Consider the following 24,915-nt stretch of genomic DNA (forward strand, 5'->3'; position numbering starts at 1 on the left):
ACAGCCCACAGTTTTATTTCTAGGCATGACGTGATATAGTATGGAATGTCCCTTTGGTCATTTGGGGTCAGCTGTCATCCTGTCTGTGTGCCCTCCCAGCATCTTGCTCACCCCCAGCCTACTTAAAGGAGGGACAGAGTTAAACAGTTAGGGTCTTGACTCCATGCAAGCACATCTTGGCAATACCTAAAACATCAGTGCATTATCAGCACTGTTTTAGTCACAAATCCAAATCAGCACCATATGGGCTGCCATGAAGAATATTAACTCCATCCCAGCCAGACCCAGGAGATGCCCTCTGTATAATAACATGCTCAAGCTTGGAAGTGACAAAAGGGATGTTGAATGGGTTACTTCATTCATACTTTCTCTGTAGGTATAAAGGACATGTTGAAATATTTATTTTTTTCTCAGGATATTGTAAAATTGTCAACAAACTTATTAGGTAGTATGCATTTAGTGGCACGCTATTGTGTACATACTATATATTACTCAAGATAAACATATTTTTTAAGCTAAAATGAATGAAGGTCCCTTTAAAAAGGGTATGGTAATGTGGAGAAAGACATGCTGTTTTCGTGATTCACATGAGAATCAATCTTTCTAGTGCTGTCATTTGGTTATAAACCATACTGTGAGCACACTGTGTGAGATTAATCTGACATAACATTAGATGTGTCTGTCTGGACTAGCTCTCCTTTTATAGTTGGTGAAAAATACTACATTCCCAGGGTAAGAATTATTTGAACCTAATGTTGTATCTAAAATCAGTGAGATGAATCACTGTCCAGATGCACTTTTTAGATGCACCTTCCATTGACAGTAAAGAGAATTTTGAAAATTACCCTGAATACAAGTATCTGTAATTGAGATTTCTAAAGAACTGCATTCCATAAGCATTTAAAATATGTATGTGTGTATATATACATGTATATATGTATGTATATATATATATATATATATGTCAGTTATGGAAAATAATGGAAAATATCAGTTTTAAGTGTTTATTATTTGTGGTTTTCTCTGTAGTCATGTTGATATGTTTAGATTAACAAAAATTCAGGTGATCAACACATATATTGGTCACCGAAAAGTTTCACTTATTTAATTTAGAATTCTAAACACTTTTCCATGAAGAAACAAACATTTATGTGGGTGAAAAAAATCCTCCTAAAAACTCTGAATTATTTGGTTAGAAATTAAATGTTTTAATTAATGACCTGAAAATAATAGTGTTTGCTTGTTTGTTTGTTTGTTTTTCTCGCCTGGGCCCACCACCTCTTCTGTCAGACTAGTGTGTCTGAATGCCTGAACTGGAGCTGTGTCTTAATAAAAGAAGCAGTAGCTACCTGACTCCACATAGTTTGAACTCTCACTTGTGATTATGAAGTCAATGCAATGCTTTTTTTGAGGAAAAGATGTTCCAGTTTGAATGAGCACTATTCTGGAATGTTATGTGATGGCCTTTATTAGCAAGGATAAAAGGTTTATTAGTTTTCTCCTTATAACAGTGAACTAATTTAGGATTTTAAGAGATTATCACTCCTATCCCAGCAGGTTATTTCTGACTTTTTCCCCATGGAAATCTATGCCAAAAGCAGTCAGCTGCTTTGCAAAGCTTAAAAGATATATGAAGATCAGGGAGAGGAAAAGAATTAATAAATTTGTTTCACAGTTTGTTTCCAAACTGATTACCTCCTGTACTCACAAGGCAAGGCTGATTATCCTAATCAAATGTGTATATATTTAAATCTAAAGTGGTTCTCACAAACTAGTCCAAAATAAATGAGAATGGTTGTCATGTTGTCTGTAATATGTCCTTATTATTCTTGGCTTTAGAAAATGCAGAGCAAGTGTGACAGTAGTTAATTAGGAGGGGGAAGAATCAAATGCCTTGGTGCAAATTTGACCTGGATGTTACTAGAATTGTAGTAATTATATAATTGTGCTAATGCAGTTTTTCAATGGCACTGGCTGCCTAGTACTCTGGAATTTATATTCTTCATTTCTATTAAAATAAACACAGATAGTAATCCAATTTGAAGGAAGCAAGGAAAATGTACTACTTTCAGCACAGATCAGCAAATTTAGAGATTTAAATATTTGAAGACTGTTTGTATAATTCTAATATATTTTCTTTGATCTAGACTAATATATAAAGTATAATTCTCTTAATGTGGGTGGGGAAAAAAAAAACGCTTAATACTTAGAACTTGCATAGAGTCACTGAATGGTTTGGGCTGGAAGGGATCTTAAAGATCATCTGATTCCAAGTCCCCTGCCATGGGCAGGGACACCTCCCACCAGACCAGGTTGCCCAAAGCCCCATCCAGCCTGGCCTTGAACCCCTCCAGGAATGGGGCATCCACAGCTTCTCTGGGCAGCCTTTTCCAGTGCCTCACCATCCTCTAAGCAAATAATTTCTTCCTTATATCTAATTTAAATCTACTCTCTTAGTTTAAAGCCATTACCCCTTGTCCTATCACTCATTGACAAAGAGTACCTCTTCTGCTTTCTTGTAGGGCCCCCTTTATGTACTAGAAAGCTTCTGTAAGGTCTCCCCAGAGCCTTCTCTTCTCCAGGCTGAGCAGGCCCAACTCCCTCAGCCTTTCTTCACAGGAGAGATACTCCAGCCCTCTGATCTGATCTGATCTGATCTGATCATGGTCCTTCTCTGGATCCACTCTAACAGGTCCTCGTCCTTCTTATGTTGGGGGCCCACGATCTAAACACAGCAGTCTGGTGAGACCTCATGAGAGCAGAGTATTTATTACACCCTTAGCAAGTTTTCCAACGACACCAAGCCGAGTGGTGCAGTTGACATGCTGGCAGGAAGGGATGTCATCCAGAGGGATCTGGACAGCTTTTACAAGTGGACCTGTGTGAACCTCATGAAGTTCAACAATGGCAAGTGCAAGGTCCTGCACCTGGGCCAGGGCAATCCCAAACACAAATATAGGCTGAGTGGAGAATGGATTGAGAGCAGATCTGAGGAGAAGGACCTGGGGGAGACAGATGAGAAGCTCAACATCAGTCAGCAATGTGTGCTTGCAGCCGAGGAAGTGAACTGTATCCTGGGCTGCATCAAAAGCAGCATGGCCAGCAGGGCTAGGGAGCGGTTTCATTGCTGATAACTGCAAACAAATTTCACTTTGTTCTGGATAAACATGAAAATGAAAAAGTATGTTTGCCTGCCCAAAAGCATTTACAAGTTAAATACAAGATGAGAGGTCCTAGATGGTTATAGATAACACCCTTTTCTTTTTGGATGCATCCTTTTAATTAATATGACATTTGAGGAAACCAAAAACTGTTCAGAAAATTGTGTTAACAACTAAAAGTATGTTTCAATTGTGCAAGTTAGTAGTTAATAAGACTGAAAAAAGGAGGAATAGAGAGAAGCATGTGTAAAGTGTTAAAAGTAACAGAAATATTCACTTTAAGTGACATGAAACTTCTTCCAAAATTTGAGTGCAAAACATAGAAAACTAGGTGGTTATGAGAAAAAAAAAAAAAAAAAAAAAGTATTTTATGTGTTAACATGAAAATAAGTGCAAAGAAAAATGTTTTATTTGATCTCTCTGTAGTTCAAATTTTAACAATTTATTGTTATTATGTGTTTGCACTGAGTCAATCTCTTTAGCACAATGCTCTCATGCACTTTTAACTGAATTTAACTGAAACAATACCAAATGCTTCTAAAGTATTTTCTTGCATCATATGAAATCCTTAGGGTTCTTATATTTGCCTTTTTTTTTCTTTTAACCGCAGATGAAATTGTGTTGAAAAACTTTGTGTCCTCAGGGGTTTTTGTTTGTTTGTTTGTTTGTTTTAATGAAATCATGTTAGAATTAGTTCTGACCTGTGCTTTGAATTTTCATTCAGTATCAGGTCATCCTGATGTTCCATTTTTGTGTTTCTTCAGAGTTTGTCTGCCATCTTTCCTGTTCTTTTTCATTCATTTGAGGAATTTTCTATTTTAGCTGCTATCTACTATCTCTTTGTTTCAGCACATTCCTCAGAAGAATCTGATTCTGAAGAACTGTGATTTTTAAAACTGTGTAAATGTAATCCTAGATGTTCAGGAGCACATATTTTGCTCTATATCTAGAATTCAACTGTCAGATATACATGCATGTAGTCAACTTCTATATTTTGGGGGAATATTTAACATTTGTTCTAGGCCAAAAAGGTGTAAAAGACCATCTTAAATTCTGCGTAGATGCAGAAGCCCATGAAGAAACAATTTTATTGTATAGTATAGTGAATGGGGGAGGCTTACTGAGGAATGGATGCAGTATTCAGGAGAATGGAGATTGAGTAATGCCTTTGAGGATGGTGATGTAGGTTAAGATTCTTGGAGCAATTTGCAAGGAGTTTCAACCTGTCATTGTAAACAACCTCAGGATAGAGAAGAAAGCCTAATTTGCTTATAGCTGACAGTTCAATACTTCTTCAGGAGGAGCTATGTTTTTGGCCGTTTTCATCTAACTTGGAACAGTGGTGTGAAAATTAGTTTGCTTCTTCATTTATAACAACTTTGCTGTGAAAGATGCAGAGTAGTTTAAAAGTGATATGTGACCTTGACAAAGTACAAGCAATAATTCAAGATACTTAATCACAGTGGAAGTATGGTCTTTACTGAGTATAATGTTCACTTGAAGAATGCAAAGGAGGACTGAATGTATGACATAACAAAAATATTATATTTAATCTATAAGATGTATAAGGAGTACTGATTTATGGTATGATATACCAGCTACTGTAAGGATTTGCTTATGTTCATATTGTACTTCAGATGAAATTTGTCTTAGTACAGAAGTCTGTTGCATGTTATATTAAAAATGATTACTTTATGGCAGGGCAATTTAACTTTCTGTATATGGTATTGCAGTCAGAATTGTACCCAAATTATGAAGTTGCAAGTTCATTATGACATTTCCCGGTTAACCACAGACAACTTTTAGTGACAGCTAGTTATTTAAAGTTGTGCCCATACTGGCTCTTTCTTTTATGGATGATAATTGTGAATTTGAGAGCTTGTCATATTGTAAATATAGGTAAAACTGTAATAGTGTGGTATTACTTTGTATTTACTAACTTTGAACTCTTTGAACTATATGTTATTGCCTGGCCACTTGGTATCATAAGAAATCTTTTCAACTCTTAAGAGTTGATGGTTTTAAACTGTGTTTAATGATTTTTGGCTCTTCAGCAAACTTTGCCATTTCATTAATATCAGCACTTGTTACCAACTTATTATTCCAGTGGTACTCCACTTATAACTTCTCTGTGTAGTAAAGTCTGGTTAGTTATGATTGGTTATTCCTCTTCTTTTCTTATTATCCTAGGGAGTTTTCTTACTTTGCTGGGGAAATGCACTTACAAACTTTTTTTTTCTTTTTTTTGAGAATGCATTTTGAGATGCATTTTTGAGAATTCATTTTGGTTTAGATTTTCCATGTCATCTTAAAATTTGGTTCATGACAACTTAATATTTTACTTAAGAAAAGCAACTACTCTATACCCTTCCTATTTTTTTTTCCATTAGTTTATTATTTTTTTTCTGTTATTGAAGAGGTTGATTTTAATAATTGTGATCATTGTTAGTGGTCTAGATTTGTTTATATCGTTGTTAGGGGCAAATCAGGTTTAGTGGGTGATATTGGTGGTAGGGGGATGGTTGTACCAGATGATCTTGGAGGTCTTTTCCAACCTCAATGATTCTATGATTATATTTTAATGTTCTTTGTAGTGAAATAAACAGTCACTGATAGACTATGAATCTATTGCTGACAGATGGACAAGTATAACAATTTTAATACTTACTGGATAGTCTGTAGTCCAGTACAACACCTTCAGTGAAACCAATTTTACCATTCATTGTATTATTGATACAGATTCTCTGTTTTAAATATACAGACATCTTATTTTTAATAGAACTGACAACATACTTCAAATTGATACATCGCTTCAGATTGATAGTGAGCTCTATTTAAGTGTTTTAAAGTTTAGAAATCAGTATATTAATTTACATTAGCAAGAAAATACTCTGAATAATTTTAATAGATTTATAACATAGTTTGAGTTGGAAAGGACCCTAAAGATGACCTAATTCCAACCCCCATGGTTGGGCAGGGACACCTCCCACCACACCAGGTTGCCCAAAGCCCCATCTAACCTGGCCTTGGAACACCTCCAAGGATGGGGCGTGCACAGCTTCACTGGGCAACCTGTGCCAGGGCCTCACCACCCTCTGAGTGAAGAATTTTTTCCTAACGTCTAATCTAAATCTACCCTTTTTCAGTTTAATGTGGTTACTCCTTGTTCTATCACTCCACTTGAAAAGAGTACCTCCCCAGCTTCCCTGTAGGCCCTCTTTAGGTACTGGAAGGCTTAAAGGTTTCCCTGGAGCCTTCTCCTCTGCAGGTTGAACAACCCCAGCTCCCTCAGCCTGTCTTCATAGGAGAGGTACTCCAGCCCTCTGATCATCATTGTGGCCCTCCTCTGGACCTGCCTTAATAGGTCAATATCCTTCTTATGTTAGCAGTCCCAGAATAGAATGCAGGGCTCCATGTGGGGTCTAACGAGAGCAGAGTAGAGAGGGACAATCCTCTTCCTCGCCCTGCCGGCCACGTTGCTTTTGATGCAGCTCAGGACATGGGTGGCTTTCTGTGCTGCAAGCGCACAGTGCTGGCTCATGTTAAGCTTCTCATCAACACCCCCAAGTAATTCTCCTCAGGACTGCTCTCAATACATTCTCCACCCAGCATTTGTTTGTGCATAGGATTTTAGTCTTGTGCATTATTTTAGTCAGTTTTGCCCATGCTGTGTTAATTTATGATAAACAGCATATGAGGAAAATGAGATTAGTCTATACTGAACCTCTGCAATCTGATAGAGATACTGCTATTCTTTTGTTGCTTTTAGATCTATGTTCTCAAAAACAAAGAGTGGGATTCATCTTGCCTATGTTAGGTATCTGAAAGTTGTGTATCTAAATATAATTATAGAATAATAGTTGAATAGTTGAGGTTGGAAGAGACCTATGGAGGTCACCTGGTCCAATGCCCCCTGCTCAAATGGGGCCACAGGTTGACAAGGTCTGGGTTCAGATGGCTTTAGAGTATCTCCCAAATAAAATTTGTTCATCCTAGATTACCTGCATAGAAAGAAATGGAAAGAAAACAACAGTTCCATAGGGTGCATAGGTATACATTCAGGGTAGAAGCCAAAGCTAATCCTTGCTTAGTTGTATTAATTTTCTATAGATTGGAACTGAAGGAAGACTGAGCATTTGGATAGGTTTATCTATAAAAAAAAAAAAAAAAGTTTGCATATTATTTCATATTGCTTCTTATTTGGAGTTTAATTTGAAAGCAATATACAACCTTCTTTTTAATGAACTATGAAATAGCCTTGTTTTAAAAATTACCACTGAAATTATGCACTTGAGTTCATTGAATGTCTTTAATTAAAAATATTACTGCAATTTTAATTATATACCTACCTGGAACAAACAGAAAAGATTGTCTTAAACTTATTCGAGAATTAATTTATTTTGTGTTTTTGTCTTCTGAATTAGGTAATATATTTCTAGTTATTGAAGTTTAATATTGGTACTTTCAGAATTAAACAATCCTACTAGGATTTTTTTTCCTTCAAAACTGAAAGGTATTTTTGCCATTAAAGGGCAAGCTTAGCTTATTTTTAAGCTGAGTTTTATATACTGTTCGGTCAGATTTTCAGAGTTTATGTTCTTAAAATTACACAAGTGGCTATTTGTTTGGGATTGGTGACATGGTGAGTTCAGCTGCTTTAAGATAGTCTTAGTCTTGACTTGTTTTTTTTTCAGATTTTTACTTACACCTTTTTTTTTTTCCTCCTAAAATGTGCCCACTAGTTGTGCCACTTAATTGGAATTCAGGGCATTAGATAGCATTTGGCACTTAGCCAGGTAGATAGGAATCAGGCTGAAGTTTTATCAGTGCTGCTGTTAAATCGCTCTTCATCTGAGTGCTTGTTCCTTTCCCAGTGCTGTTTCTCCCTACACCAGCAGCAGGTTTACATGGCCACATGATGAATTGTCCTGTGGTATAATTAGCACGTTTTCCATGGTTCGTTTGGTCCAGTGCAGTTCACTGATTCTTATTCTGCAGATGACTGCACAGAGGTTTGGGTGGTATAGAGGGAAGGGCAGTAAAATCTTGAAAACATGCAAGGTCAAGCGTTGTGTTATATCAAGAGGTAATATAGCTAAGTTATTTTCAGTGTCTTTTTGCAGGTAAATTTCTCTTCCGACAAATGTGGGAAAGCTTCAGTTACTTTTTAGGTTTTCAGTTTCTGCAGATTCTCCACTACTTCACTTTGGGCCAGGCTACCCTTTCAGTTACTTTACAGCAAGGAATATTTCAAATATCTTTTGATTTTATTTTGTGAAAGTGTTGTATTCAGCACTGTTACAACATTGAAGGTCATATTTTATGCTAGTAGTGGGTATATTTTGTACAAGATATGTTTTGCATAGCATGATTATCAGTCTGCTGTGACATCAAACTGATCAAACTCACAGCTGATCATAACTGTGAGTTTCTTTGTCAAAAGTACCTCCCTCACCATAAAAAAATATTAGGTGTTGATCACAGTGCAGGTATGAAAGTCATTAAGCTATGTATTTCATGTTGTAATGTTGTTCTTGTTTTCTTTTGTAGCTGGTTGGTGGTGAATTTGATCTGGAGATGAACTTTATAATCCAAGATGCAGAGAGCATTACATGCATGTCAGAGCTTTTGGAGCACTGTGATGTAACATGCCAAGCTGAAATCTGGAGTATGTTCACAGCAATTCTACGTAAAAGTGTCCGTAATTTACAGACTAGCACGGAAGTTGGCTTAATTGAACAGGTACTGCTGAAGATGAGTACTGTGGACGACATGATTGCAGGTATAAATTACCAACTGATAAAATAATTCTTATATTGCTTAACTGTCAACTTATTCTGATTATGGAGGGTTTGGGGATAATTCGTTTTTCACTTAAAGTAATATTTTGCTTTTTCTGACTGCTATCAAGTCAGAATTTTTATCAGTTTTAGAAAAAATGAAGGAAAGAAAAGGCATTGTTATTTTAGAATATATGTAGATAACTGTCTAAACTAACTGTCAACCTGTTTAGGCTTGTTACCTTTCAAGGTAATATATTAGTTTTGAAATGCATTTATCAGTTTGAATTAGTATTATGATGCTTGAAGTATTGTTATGACCTGCTTTAAATGTGAGCCACATCTGATAGCATATCAGAAATTATTCATATATATGAATACTGGATATATGGATTATATTAAACAGTTTATTTCTGTACATCATTTAATAATGTATAGCTGTGCTCCCTATAATGTCTCTGTTGTTTGTACTTGTGAATTTTAATGGCCTGAAATTTTTTACAGTAGAAAATGTAGCATTCTTTGCTCACTGAAAATATCTGATGTAGTTCTTGCATAGCTAAGGTTTCCACATTACTTTTGAAGGAGTTTGTCATTCCATACTACATCTGCTCAGTAATAGGGTAATCCTGAATGATTTGGCTAGAAAAGCAGGTTGGGTTGTCTAGTTTAAATATGACAGCCAAGAGCTACATGTGCTTACTTATCTACGCCTTATTTTTACTGGGGATAAACTTAAGCATTTTCTTTCAACTAAGTGTGAAGGTAATTCTTCATCTTTATATAGCTGGGGACTTCTAATATACTTAAATTGTGAGGCGCTTTTGAAAGATTGAAGAGGTTTTTCTTCCATAATTCTAACTCTTAAGACTTTAGGTAATGATCTGATTCCTGGCAGATATATAGACTTTGTGGAACAATAAACCAGTGAGGATTTCAGACCAGAAACAAGAAGAGGATAACAGCAGCATGAAATATGAATTATTCAAGAATGTTTTTATCTTTGTTTTTTTTCAGTATAAAGGTGTTAAGTATTAAGTATTTGTGTTAAGTATCGTGTTAACTGTTAAGTATTTGAAAAAGCTGTAAATTCTATATTTCAAGGTGTTAGTGAGCAACTCAGTCATTAAAAATGTATGTGCAAATGCTAAAACCAGAAGTGTAATGTTAAATATTCTACCATGAGATTCAGACTAGAGTATAACAGATCAATAGATTCACAAACTAACGATTTTCACCAAGTACATTTTGTTTCCAGGACTGGTAAATATGTCAGAATAGTAAGATAAGGGAAAGTAAGGGAACGATATTGTTTATTTCATGTTAAATATGACATTAGTTGATGAAAACAGACATTACTGTTTTGAAGTTTATCAGGATTTTACTCATAAAAACCAGGAATCATACTAATTAAAATTTATTCATTTTGAGGTACCCTAATGAATTGGGTTAATGTGTCAAGGACTTGGTAGCAGGGAGGCTGCAGGGGTGGCCTCTGTGAGAAGAGATGGATATGGTCATCCAATAACTAGTCAATAATAACTAGTAGGCACTTGATGAAGAAATCAGTAACTATTTTTGCATTATCTTTGTTTCTTAATCTGATATGTACATGCTGAAGTCATGACTAACTGTAGATGATTGTAGAACTGTTTTGCCCCAAGTGTTTCAATGAACTTTCCAAAACCTAAGGATAAAATAAGAAATTTTGTGGCAAAATGGTTTTGAATGTTCAGAGAGGCTGTTTTGAACAAGAGCTGTGTTAGTGCTTCTTCCTAAGAGGTTAATACCAAAAATCCTAATGTTTGCAACTGACTTATCATCTGCAAAAGAGAGAGGCTTCCTGATTTTGGTTTTTTATATGTTTTGAGGGATTGTTTGTTTGATTTCAGGTCATCTCACCTGTTTCCTCCTGAAATGTTGTGATTAAACCTAAATAAGGTTTAAACAGAAGAGACAAGTATAACCTCTATTATGTCATGACAGCAGTGTTTTAGGACCAGTCTAAACCCGAAGCTAATTTCCTCTGTTTTATGAAAGTAAGAGAACAGCAAACAAAAATGTACTCAATCTTTTTCAGTGAGAAAAACTTGTCTGTCTGTTCAGATGAAAACTATCAGATTATGAAGCGTCTCAGCACTTTAGATATCCCTCTTCTTGAGATTTTTCAGATTGTGTGGTCAAGAATAAAAGTTTAATCATCTTGACTCTTGATTGAAATCCAAATGAAATTATTGCCACATATATTCCAATTTGTTTTCCAGAAGCGTTATCCACCACAAGTCATCTGGGCACTGTGATAATCTGTTATACTAAGAGAGGAGATGATCAGGCTATTTATCAATGGTTAAGGCAAAAAGATTACTGAAATATTCACATAGGTGATTGGCAAACGTTTTTATTAACAGCTGCACAAGATTTTCCATGAGGGATTCAGTTTTTACAGATCCCTCATTTATTTCTCTTTGATGCGTAGTGATGCAGATCTGCTCAGTGAGATTCCTTGAGATAACACATCTCTAGTAACTTCAGAGCAGTCTGAATGGTGAACGTAACCCTAACCTATACTGAATGGATGTGTCTCCCTTGAGCCCCATTTTATTTGCTGTACTTTTGTTGTGGTGCTGTAGGTAATTGTTCTGAAATTTCTGGAATCAAATTCTTAAGTATTGAAACAGTTCCTAATTTCTAAGCAAAAATGTTACTTTTGGACTGTTCTGCCATTAACAGACTGTTAACAAGCATTTCTCTTCCAACTGGATCCATAATAAAAGCATCAAAATTCTCACATTCTCTGTTGCCAGCCCATAAAAATCGATCTACTTCACAAACAGAGTTAAAATTCACAATTTCATGGCTGGCTGTTTAAGGAGGCATTTAAGGAGGCATGAGGTAGTTTTTCTGAAGTTGTGTTTCCAAAACAGTTTAATATGTCTTCTAAAGTTAATGCCATACTATTCACTTTGATATATGCTTAGTTTACTTGAGAGACAGGCAGGCTCTTTTACCATTGTATTTTCATATGAAACGACTGAATTAAGCATTTCTTCAAGCTTTCTGGTGAATTTATAGAGCATGTATAAACTGCTTAGCATGAAAGTATTCAGAAAGTGCCATTAACAGAAATCTGTTCCATTCAGTACATATCTGAAATGCTTTAAAAATGAGAAACGGTGCCTGCTTTCTCCTTCTGGCCTTTCTCATTTCTGAAATGAGATCATAGATACCAGTTATATATGTGATCATATTTAATATTACAGAAAATGAAGAAAACATTAAAAACAACAACAACAAACAGTTATAATATGTTTGCAGCCCTTGCTCCTTTATAGATGAGTGGACAATTATGATTATAAACCAGAGGTAGACTGACTCTTATATTAGATTCTAATACATACGAATAAAGCTATGTATTATTAGAGTACTTTTTTTGTTCTTCTTGTTATATTGAAACAAGAAATAATTTTTTGTTTGTTTGTTTGTTTGTTTTTTATGTGTTAAAAGTAGTATTTTTAAGTTGCATAATTACATTGACTTTCAAGGATGTTCCTTTCTTTATCTTCGCTTGTTCCCCACTGGACTTCAATCTTCGCGATCTTTGTTTAACCCAGGGATACAATGATAGGGAATTTATATTTCTTTTTCTCTATCAACTTTTTATTCATTGCTTATAGACATGTATTTCATGTTTACATGAAGTAGCTTGATTTAAAACACAACCTAAGGCTACAAAATAAAAATCGGGAAATTCTCAGCTGAAGGTTGGTATTCATTCATGCTGATTTCTCTTTTTGAGTTTTCAGTGTATTATTGTTCTCAGTTTCTGATCATGTGCAATAGGTATAATCACTGCCAGTTTCACATTGCATGCTAGAGACTGGACAGTGAAAGGGACAAATGTTTGTAGGTACTAGAGGATGAGCTGGATCATAGAATTCACCATCATATAATATACAAGAGTTTTTGTATTCACTTTATTTTGCTTTCCTGTAAGAAATTCTGTTACAAATACAATCTGCTACTAATTTTAAAAGGAGTATTTATTAAACTCTCAAGTAAACTATTTAGAGAAAGGAAAAAATATGGTTATACATCAGCATTAGGGACGTAATTAGATCTTTTGGTGAAAATGACTGCAAGTCACAATGTTTTATTTTGCTTTTCCTGACATGCAGTTTCACACATGGAACAGCTTAGTATGTCTCCTGCAAATTATATGTTATTTCAGTCTTTACACATGCCTGTTGAGTAGGACCAGAGGCTGCTTTCATAGTGGCACAAGTAAATAGATATTGGTGGTTTTACACAAAAATGCATATGTAGGTATTTGCAGATAAAATTTCTTAAAAACAAAATATCTAAAGGATGAATATTTTTAACACTACTTTTTGTCATCACCTTCAAGAGTCATCCTTTCACTGGTGAACAAAGAGAACATGAAGACCTGCAAAGAATATACTAGCTTAATAATGTCTTCTGAAAGGCTTATGGGGAGGATTTTCTGATTGTTGAGTGGTGAAGAAATTCAAAATGATTGTTAATGCTGATTCTGTTAAGTTGTGTTTTTTTTTTGTTTTGAAAAATCTGTACTCCGCAGTTTGATCTCTGAATTAAATTTCTTATGCAACATCTGCTAAGATGTGCAGCTTGTTTTTCCTTCTGCTAAAGGCAGTAGTAATCATTAGTAGTGCTGTTTATTCCAGAAGAAAATGCAGAGTGTAAAGCAAGGTCCAGCATCCCCTAAACTAACAGATTCTTAAAATGAAATTCTATATTTTATAATAAAATCTAGCAGTAATTTTAAACCCAATGTTCTCTGATAGGCAAGCTACATAATGCTATTACTTTAAAATTATATGGATTTTGCAATGTTTAAATGAAATCAGTATTACATAAAATTTAAAATTTTTGATGAATTCTTTATACTGTGGTCTTTTTTTTTTTCTCACTAAGATTGTTTTGCTTGGTTAGTTGTGGGTTTTTTTTGTTTGTTTTTTTTGATAAAAGTTGGAAGTATCACTAGCAAAGCCATGGGAACCATGCAAGTTCTCAGTATAAAGTACTTAAGTTAAAGAATGATGTCAAGCAACTTTTAGTTCTGAAATGTCTGAAAAATACTATCTACAGAGGAATGAAGAAATCCTTATCCCATATTATGTAAGAGAAAGAAGCAAACAATAAGTTCATAATGAATATTATAAAAGAGAAAGAATTAATTCTTCATAAATTTAATAGATACTTTGTTCAAAGTGTGATATAACATCTAAAACTGCAAATGTGCATTTATTTTTAAAACTGTTAAAACAATGAGAATATGAAATCCTTTGTAAAATATTTAAGGCCACAAAGTTTGACTTTTAGAATTTGTGAATACACTTATGTTTAAAGGTATTAATGCTTGCAGCTTTTTTCTTTTCTTTTTTTTTTTTTTTTTTTTGTCAAAACAATGAAATTCAGAGTTCAGAATAACTTTATTTTCCTTTGAAGATCTTCTAGTTGATATGTTGGGGGTTCTTGCCAGCTACAGCATCACTGTCAAAGAGTTGAAGCTTTTGTTCAGCATGCTTCGAGGCGAAAATGGAATCTGGGTAAGCTGTGATCAGATAAAGCATTAAGTGTCATTCCATTAGAGCCTGAAGTTAACATAAATTGTCTTCTGGGACATATAAGCTTGAATATTTTTTTTTATGTTGATTGAACATATGTTTATGAAGTAGTTTAGCTAACTACTATAGAGTTAATTTGCTGTGTTGTTTGAAAACCGTCCAGTTACCATTATAGCTTAGAGAGTACAAAAATATTGACTTCTCTGCAATTTTCTTGTTTTCACAGCCAAGACATGCGGTTAAGCTATTATCAGTCCTTAATCAGATGCCACAGAGACATGGGCCTGATACCTTTTTCAACTTCCCAGGCTGTAGTGCTGCAGTAAGTTTTCAACTAAAATAGTACGATTTGAGGAACAAATAGATTGCTCCTTATTTGCGTTTCTTTTAGTTTGAATTTGGAAATTCTTGCAAGGGAAACACAAGGGGAATTACAGTCCTGAGTATCACAGACCTTGCCTTCCATAGGTTTGCAAGGTAGTTGTAGTGTTGAGAAGTTAAACTTGAGAGGACAAGAATGTCAAATAGAAGTTTTTGACTGCAGAAATTACTATTACAGTGAAAACTTAAAATTCCAAAGAATAACCCTATTTGATTTGAATAATATAATTGATAATATATTACATAAAGCTTGAAGAAAATGTAGTGATATGCTTATGCATATCATCACAATGACATTTTAAAGTGACAATTTAGTCAGAAAGCCTTTTTTTTTTTTTTTTTTCTCTACTTGTCTGAACTCCTCCAGCTGATTCTTTTCCCTCAAGGCAGTGAGTTAAATGTAGTCTACTTCTGGCTTTACTTTTTGAGATAAATCATTACAACAAAACTCTTAAAAAGGAAAATCTAATGGATTTTCTCTCTTTAGTGCATGAAAATGTGCACATAAATCCAGTTTCAGAAAACCTGCACATAAATCCAAATATTGTGTACAGATCTAATAATATGTTTATTAAGGCAGTAAATACAAACGTTAAAAAAGAGATAAATACAAATTTGAGTATGTTTTGGTATGGAATGGTATAAGCTCATGGTAGAACTTGGAAACGTTTCATAGAATCATAGAACAGCTTGGGTTGGAAGGGACATTAAAGATCATCTAGTTCCAACCCCCCTGCCATGGTCAGGGATGCCACCCACTAGATCAGGTTGCCCAGGGCCTTGTGCAACCTGGACTTGAACACCTCCAGGGATGGGGCATCCACAGCTTCTCTGGGCAACCCATCCCAGTGCCTCACACTCTGAGTGAAGAATTTCCTCCTTCCTCCTAACCATCTACATCTCCCCTCTTTTAGTTTAAAACTATTTGCCCTTGTCATGTCATTATCTTACTGAGCAAAAAGTTGTTCTCCCATCTTTTGCATAAGACTCCTTAAAGTACTGAAAAGCTACAAAGAGGTCTCCCCAGAGCCTTCTCTTCTTCACCCTGAACAACCCAAGCTCTCTCAGCCTTTTTTCATAGGAGAGGTGCTCCAGGCCTCTGATCAACTTCGTAACCCTCCTCTGGACCCGCTATAACAGATGAACATCCTTTTTGTGCTAGGGGCCCCAGATCTGGACACAGCACTACAGATTGGGCCTCACAAGGGCAGAGTAAAGTGGCGCAATCCCCTCCCTTGACCTGCTGCCCACTCTTCTGTTGATGCAGCCCAGGATACAGTTGGCCTCCTGGGCTGCAAGCGTGCACTGCTGCCTCATGTCAATCTTTTTGTCCACCAGAACCCCCAAGTCCTTCTCCATAGGGCTGCTCTCAATGAGTTCACGCAGTCTATACTTCTGTCTGGGATTGCCCCAACCCAGGTGCAACATCTAGCAATAGCTCTGATAGTTTTCTTCATGCTTAAACCACCATCTCTTCTCTGTCAATACAGCTGTTGGTATGGCAGATTTCATCGGGGAAATAAACCGCCTGAAAATAGCTGTTTTTCACCTGGGGTATTTTTTGTCTATATTACTTCCCTCATCTTGTTTTATATTTAGCTGCTCAGACAGAATTACATAGGGTGGATTGAGTGAAGAATTAATAGCTGAGTTCTGAAAGAGAGAATTTCATTTGGTACTGCAATGTTAAAACCACGGTTAACCTCTCCTGCTCCAAAAGTAAAGCTGTTGTAAAATATGAATTTCTATTATGACATACACTGCTGTGACATTTCTGGGCTTCGGTGGCAAATCCTGATTAAATGTCTATCTTAAATTCCATTTTCTGTTAGATGTATGTATACAAAAAAAAATCTTTTCAGGGCAAGAATTTCAAATATTCATCCCCATCTAAGGAGGTGCAGCAATTTTCATCAGTTATTGGAAATCATATTGAAAATTCAGTTTTCAGTACTGACAATTGTACAGTGGCGTAAAGTTTCTTGATTGAAACGCATAGTAGTCATTCGTCTTTTCTTGATCTGGATCTCTTTTCATATACCGCTCATCACTGACTGCACCTGTAAATCAAGAATTACAAGTTTCAAATTTATGTTTCTTGAGCAGTCCGTGTTGTATTATACCATGAAATTCTAGAGAGGAGTCATTCTCTGAAGTGGTCTGGAGGAAATGATTTATAAAATGATCCCAGCAACAAACATTTTGTTAGAGAAAAGGACTTAGTTTACAAGCATTGAATTGAGATTTTCAGTTGTGATGGGCATTGGTGCCATCAGTATCAACACAGAGAAATAGCATCATGTTTACCAGGCGTGATAAATATCTTTAAAGTTGGGTGCATTCTCCACATGTAACCAAAACTTCAGTGGTAATATGAAAGGGCTTAGAAGTCTGCTGCACCAATAATGAACTGCTGGTGAGAGCTGTTTTAGTATTACAACTGAAGGTCTCCTCCCAGAACCGTGTTACATCACCAGTCTATTCCAGTAGCAAAACATTAGCCACTCCATTAGGAGGACACCCTATGATGGTGGTACCATTCCCAGGTATTATTCCTGTTTGTCATCAAACACCTTTTCCCCTGTTTCATGCAGGGAATTCTCTCACAGGAGGCAGGAGTTCTACGCCAGAGCATTTCCTTGAAATGTTTTGTATTGAGCAAACAGTAGCAGGCTAGTAGCATAATTTATGTTATTTATTTTATCTAGTCAAATGCTAGCATAAGCTGAGAATATTGCTGTATCAAATTTAAAAAAATTACTTTGAGTTCCCTATTCTTAATTACCCATTTATCTGTTCTTAAAACTCCTTCAGCAATTGTCTTGCACTTTTCTGATGTATTTTACTACAGAAAATACAGTGTAGAATCTTAGTGTGAGTCCTAGAATCTTTTGTCTCTATTGTCAATAGATTTGTGCCCATTCTCATTTTAAAGAGTAAAGGAATTTGTTGCTGGTAGTAGTATTTTGCATGGAATCAGCATAGATACCGTGCTGATACAGATACTAATGATCCTGTATTATATATATATAATAATACTAAATATTATTATATGTTATAATATATATTATATATGTATATTATGTATTATATATATATTATTATATACAAGTATTTTTAACTGTGATTGAAGGACTAGAAAGTATCGAACAGAATCACAGAATGGTTGAGGTTGGACCTCTGCAGGTCATCTGGTCTAACCGAGTATCTTAACTTAAAAATTGAATATGACTTTACTTTGTGTATAGTTATCATACTCAGTGAAAAATATTTTTCTTTTACTGGTATCATAGAAAAAATATTTTAAATGACCTCAGAAGTTCATCTTGTCCAATTTCCTCCTTAAAGAAAGTCTTCCTTCAAAGGTAAATGTTTCAGGGCAGTGCTCAGGTATAAAGAAAAAAGTTTGTGGAAATCTCTTTGTCAGTCCTTCAGCCCAGAGAAATAAAGCTTGGAAAACAAAACAAAACAAAACAAAACAAAACAAAACAAAACAAAAAACTTCTTCCAGGTCATGCTTTATTATTAATTTATTTAACTATGGAGGTAAGATTTTGTTTCTTTCTAAGTGTTTGTAGGAAAAGAAAAGTCATAGTGCTCTAAGATTTCAGAGAACAACCTTTTTTTATACTATAGTTTTAAAAGTGAATCTCTGTTTTACTGCATTTTGAGATTAAGTTGATCTTACCGTTTAGGTTTCTAGATGACATTAATACTTACCAAATGCCAAATTTATATTTTAATTTATGCATGTCATTTTCCTCTTTTTTTCCTCTTAATATTGCCCATTCACAAATGTAACTTCATGTCCTCTATCAGTAAATTTGAATAGTTAAAAATTATAGTATTTTAAAATGAATGGAAACTAATGCATTTATTCAAAAACACTATTTAAAGTTTTTAAATCATCTTTGGTATTTGAGTGTTAGAGAAAATCTGCAGATTTATGGTAGAAATCCAGAAAGACATTATCTTTAACAGTACTTTTCAAAAATATTTTTTTGACTTACTGTTTCCTTAATCTTTTTCCTTTTTTTCTTTTTTAGGCAATTGCATTGCCTCCTATTGCTAAGTGGCCTTATCAAAATGGGTTTACTCTTAACACCTGGTTTCGTATGGACCCACTAAACAATATCAACGTGGATAAGGATAAACCCTATCTCTACTGGTAAGTAGCTTATAACCTTTTAGTTATAGCTTCTTTTGGCTTTGTAATAACCATTTATTTTTTAAATTTGTCTTTAGTTTCTTACATGCTTTTTTCCCTCCAAAATATCTGCAGATTGTATACTTCATATTTTCTGTGTCAGAGGAGGCTTAGTTCTCATTCCATTTTAAAATATATTGATTTAGACTTCTTATCCACAACTGTAGCCTGTATTCACTTTTCTGCTGAGAAGTGACATATAGAATATATGTCATATTGTCATATATATGAATATATGTCATATTAGAATAATTGCCACGCGTACTCTAATTGCCACAAAATCCCTCTTTAATAAACATTTTTCTTTGATTATAGTGTTTTGTGTTGTGTTTTTTGTTTTGTTTTGTTTTGTGTTGTTTTTTAAACATAGCAGTAAATGAACCCTGCTAAGCTGCACTTTGAGTTCTCAAAGAACATCTGAATTTCTTTCTTCCAAAGAGTGTTCTGGGTTGGCTTCACCTTAAAATTACACTCTAAATAGTATTTTTATGAATATACTTCTTATTAGCTACAACCACAAGGTTTCCAATGTTTTCTTTTGAAAATGTCCATAGGTGGTATGACAACTATGATAAGTAACTTAATATAATCTCTATTTATTACATTTATTAGAATAAAAAGTCTAACAGGGTAAGGAAACCTTTTTTTATTTTAGTTTAGTTTATTTTTCCCCATGAGTGATGTGTAGGTTTTCTTGTTTTGAGTCAAATAACCCAGAACATATCAAAATATAGTCTATATATAGTCTATAACATATCAAAATATAGTCTATATTTTCTTATCGCAGTTGGGAAGCTTGAGGAGAAAGTATAGCCACAATATGTGGAGAACTCTCTTATTGTAGCACTTAAAAGATAACATCTTTAATAAACATACATATTTTGCTACATGTTCACACTTTTTAAATAACCTTTGGGCATATCTGTGCTAAATGAATGAGTTATCTCTGTGTCACGTGTGTATGCACACACACACTCTAATTGTAGTTCGGTGTCTCACTTTCTTTTGTTACCTCTTATTATGGGGTATACGTAAAATGAGATTATCAAGCATAGGACATGAAACTTCTATGACTAACAAGTTGAAACTTTGCAAGTGCTTCATATGAGACACTGAAAAGAATCAGTCTTACATAAATCACATACCAAAACTGAGACTGAATGTAATATGACTGTATGTAATAAGAGAACCTGAATCTGCTAGCCTCAGGAGGAAATTAGGGAACAATGCAAATACTTGTTGTTTTCATATAGTATCTTAAATTGAGTCATAATTAATAATTAAGAAAAGGAAAAGTATTCAAATTAAATTACCATCTAAGCTTCTGTAGGTAGATTTTACATTTTGCCATGAGAGGTTGAGTAATGGAGAGGCAATAAAAACAAGAAACTAAAGCAATGATTTCTTCTGTTTTGAATATGCTTTTTGATCGTGTAACATCTTCTTCTGTTTAACTAGGTGTAACATGTATCGTACAAATTAACTCTTCATTGTTTCTTCTTTAAAGTCATCTTTTAAAGAATCTTGACTTTTTAAAAGCAAACAAACAAACAAAAAAAAAACAAACAAACCAAAACAACAACAACAAAAACAGTAATGTACTTGCATGAAAAACTTTAAAGACTGATTTTGAAACAGAGGTGCTGAAAACAGGGTCACAGGGTCAGCTACAGTAGGTTCCTCAGGACCTTGTCCAGTCAGATTTTGAGTCTGTTCGTGAATGGAGACATCATAACCTCTCCAGGCAACCCATTCCAGTGTTTGACCTCAAAATAGATTTTTTTTTTTTTTTACTTTAATTTAAATGGAATTTCCTGTATTTCAATTTGTGCCTGTTGCCTCACATACTGTCACTGGATACCATTAAGAAGTCATCTCTAGCTCTGTCATCTTTAGTCTCCACCCTTCGGGTATTACATGTGGATAAGATCCTCCTGCCCCCTTTGAATTCTCTTCTCCAAGGTTTAATAGTCATTTCTCCAAGACTTAATAGTCCTTTGATCCTCTCCTCAAGTTAGAGACTGATTATTCAGTCATCTTGGTGGTCCTTTGCTGGACTTTCTCTGGTATGTCCACATCTTTCTTGTACTGGGGAGCACAGAACTGGACACAGTACTCCAGGTGTGGCCTCAGCAGTGTTGAGGAGAGGAGAAGGACCACCTTCCTTGACCTGTTGTCCATGCTCTTCCTAATGTGGTCTGGCATGCCATTTGCCTTCTTTACACAAGGGTGCCATATGGGCTTGTGATCAGCTTACAGTCCACCTGGACCACCAGGCCCCTTTCTACAAAGCTAATTTCTGCTTGGTCCCCAATATCTATTGCTGCTTGAGGTGTTTTCTCCCCGGGAATAGGACTTTGGACATTCCTTTGTTGATCTTTATGAGATATTTAGCCCATTATTCGAGCCTGACAAGGTCCCTCTGAATGGCTGTACACTTTCATGGTATATCAACCACTCTTCCCATTTTTGTATCATCTCTACACTTGGTGAGGATGCACTCTACCCCACCATTCAGGTTAATGAAGATGAACAAGATTGGACCCAGCATTGACCCCTGGGGTACTCTGATAGCAACTGTCCTCCAACTGGACTCAATACCACTGACAATATCACTTTTAGCCCAGCATTTCAGCCACTTTTCAGACTGCCTCGGTCTACTTACATAGATCATTTTTCATCTGATACATTCACTATGATAGAATGTTGAAAAATCTTTGCAAAAAATCAGGATAAACAATATCCACAGCTTCATCCACCAAGCCAGTCATCTCATCATATTAAGTTATCTGTTTGCTCAAGGATGGTTTCCAATTTGTAAATCCATGCTGACTACTTCAAGTCACCCTAGGTATGATCCATGTGCTAAGTGAGTACAGAAAGAATTGTCCAGAGACCCTTCTGGTGGGAGAGAGCTGTTATATGAACTTGTCTATAATGTGAAACCTTATGCTTAGAAATGGAGAAGGGAGGTAAAGGAGTCCTTTCACATTTCCCAGATGTGAGGGAAAACTATTGTTTTGTAATTAGATGAACACTAGATGCTGCTTCAAGAACTGAGAGCCAATTTGTTATATACATATACATGTAGTTGTTTCCTAGAATGGTGTTGAGCAGCTGCTAAGTGAGAGTTTTAATACTTGTGTATTAAAGCAGTTACTGTAACTTACCAATTACAAAATGAATGATAACAATACTGAAAGGAAATTCTTTGACATTTGTATGGGTGCTAAATAGAAATAAAAAACCAGACTTCGTTAAAGAGCAGTCAGGTTCAAATGGTAAGGTGAACAGAATTCAATAGCACGAATTTTTAATACAAGCAATTCGAGGTCATATACATGTACCTAGCAGTGAATAATGGGTGCCATGCTTACAGAATCAGTTGTTATGTATTAGAAAGTTGAAATTACAGAAGGATCTTCGGAGTTATTGTAGGTAACCAACTGACCATAAACTGCCTTTTCACTGTTCTGACTGTAAGAACTAATGTAATATTTTCAAGGAACAAACAGAGAAAAGAGTGAAGGTGATATGGATGCTTCCTGAAATCTTGGCAAAAGCATTGCTGGAATGCCATTTATAGTTGAAAATTGCTGCTTCTTTTAGGAGACCATGTTAAAATTGGGTAGAATTCAAAGAACACTTGGGAGTGAACTGTGCTCTGGAATACACGTTTGATAATGAAACTTTCCAAGAAAAAAAAATGGGGGGGGGGGAGGGATAGGGGGAGGAGGAGGAAGAGAGGAAGAGGAATGTAATTAAGGATGATCTTGACTTCTGTTTTCAGAATGTAAGCAAAAATCTCATGATTATGGATTGTTAAATTTGAGATCTGGTGGGTAAAAAAAAAATCAAATTTTTAGACACAGTCCTATGGTCACTATAACTATTACAATTATAATAATACACAGTATAATATTAATCAGGATTCAATAAATCATTGGAATTGTTCCCTTAAAAGTGGGATATAAACTGTGAAAATTTAGGGCTATCTTCAAGCACCCAGTTGGGAAGTCTCAACACTCTAAGTCTCTATATTTACTTCTGCTAAAAACAGAGATAGGGCGACATCGCATCCAAGTAATTTCAGGAGTTAAACAGACTCAACACAGCTATTAAGATATTTTTTTTTTTTCCATTTTTTATTCTATTTTGAGATGCTCTATTTCAATTTGTGTATTATGGTCTGTAAAGAAATTAGAGGGTGAAACTTAGGCTAGATTGTCATAAATTTAGAGTTTTGTCCTTAAAAAAAATCCAAGTGCTTTCACAACCATGTAATGGAAGAAAGACTAAAGTTTCTGAAACAATTTTCTAAATTCCGTTTTTAAAGATATAGGGACAATAAGTATCAAAGAAAGCCTTCCAGACTTTTCATTCCATCTCTGGTGCTAATAATAATAGAGATAATGCTAAACAGTTGCAAAAGCATATAGTGGAACTCCAGAATTAGTAGAAAAAGAAGTCATTTTTTCCTTCAGGCAAGAATTAATTAGGATACTGAGACTGAGAACATATTATCTTAAATGCTCCTATTTTAAATTGCTTATAAAATCATAAGCTAAAGAAACTGGACTCATTAAACAGTTTCACCAGTGGATGGAAGATTGCTTACCTGCTATTGAAGTGTAACAGCATCCAGTAGCTGCTTTGAGAAAAGAGATGAAATGAAGCTGATAACTGTTTTTATGAACTATCTGTAGTAAAATCTTATACCAGCAGCTATGGGAAGTAGTGTAATGCTCATTAAACCACGTGGGGGTTGACAGTATTGTTCTTGTCTCCTCTGTGCATTTTCTTTTTGTATGTGGCAAGTTCTACATGTGTAATAAGGCAATTTACGTGTACTATCCTAGAGAAGAGTCCTACCCTACTTTACTTTTGGCAAGAAAGAAAATGTGAAAATTAACATAATCTTTATATTATAATATTGAGGTAAACAGAGAACATATTTGTGTTCTCAGTTTCTCAACTATGGTTATATGAGAATGCTAATTAATGGGGGGGAGGAGGGAGTGAAATCTTGATTGGTATTGGCAAGCCTTCATGTTTAGAAAATCATTCTATTCCAAGATGGAGAGAGCTGTCCTGCTCAGAAATGAGATATTACTTCATTATTTCAGTGCTTTCTTGTCTTCAAATGCTGAGCTTCAGGAAGTTACACAACCAAGGACATTTCAGTATTTAAAATTTCAGGAACAGTCCAGTTTGACCACAGTGGTGACAAAATCAATCCAATAACTGGGGGGTAAAAGGGAAAAAGTTAAGAGGTGTAGACATTTCTTCAAAACCCACCACGCCTTTTTCTTTTTTTTTTTCTTTTTTTTTTTTTCAGGGTGTTGTCAATGTGTAACAAAATATTTATTAGTTTCTGTTAAAAGTTGTAGTATGCATTTTACAAAATGTTAATAATGTTTTATGAGATAAAAAATGATGGCATTTTATCAGATAAAAACATAATGGCATTTACACTTATTGGCTGTTTGCAACTTAAAAAAAACCAACACATTTTATTTGACATTTTTAATCAAATAATACTACACCATATGTCAGAATGTAATGAATCTGTGCATTATTTTTTTTCACTATCCTTGAAAATCTGATTCTGTTAGCCAAAACTATTTTAGCTTATAGAGATAACATATGTTGCTGAGAAACAAATTTGGCATTGTGAGAGATGCAGCTATCCTGTGAAAAGTTCTTTGAATGCCACGAAGCCCAAAGGAGGTAAATCAAAATCTCAAACTAGCCCACAACATATCCAATTGTTTGTATTG

At 35.0% G+C, this 24,915-nt stretch overlaps 1 protein-coding gene across 7 annotated transcripts in view; it reads left to right on the plus strand.

The window, feature by feature from the left end:
- NBEA (neurobeachin) overlaps window positions 1-24,915 on the plus strand; it is a gene marked incomplete at its 5' end in the record, with an annotated part of 512,607 nt that overhangs the window by 80,172 nt on the left and 407,520 nt on the right. For all 7 annotated transcript variants that reach the window (XM_082765401.1, XM_082765407.1, XM_082765402.1 and 4 more), the window contains 4 exons: window positions 8,712-8,943; window positions 14,429-14,529; window positions 14,774-14,869; window positions 18,975-19,096. In XM_082765401.1, coding sequence (XP_082621527.1) covers window positions 8,712-8,943; window positions 14,429-14,529; window positions 14,774-14,869; window positions 18,975-19,096 — 551 coding nt within the window. The remainder of the gene's footprint in view (window positions 1-8,711; window positions 8,944-14,428; window positions 14,530-14,773; window positions 14,870-18,974; window positions 19,097-24,915) is intronic.

The sequence above is a fragment of the Aythya marila genome, assembly GCF_965140915.1.
Source record: "Aythya marila genome assembly, chromosome: 1".
In the NCBI taxonomy this organism is placed as follows: domain Eukaryota; kingdom Metazoa; phylum Chordata; class Aves; order Anseriformes; family Anatidae; genus Aythya; species Aythya marila.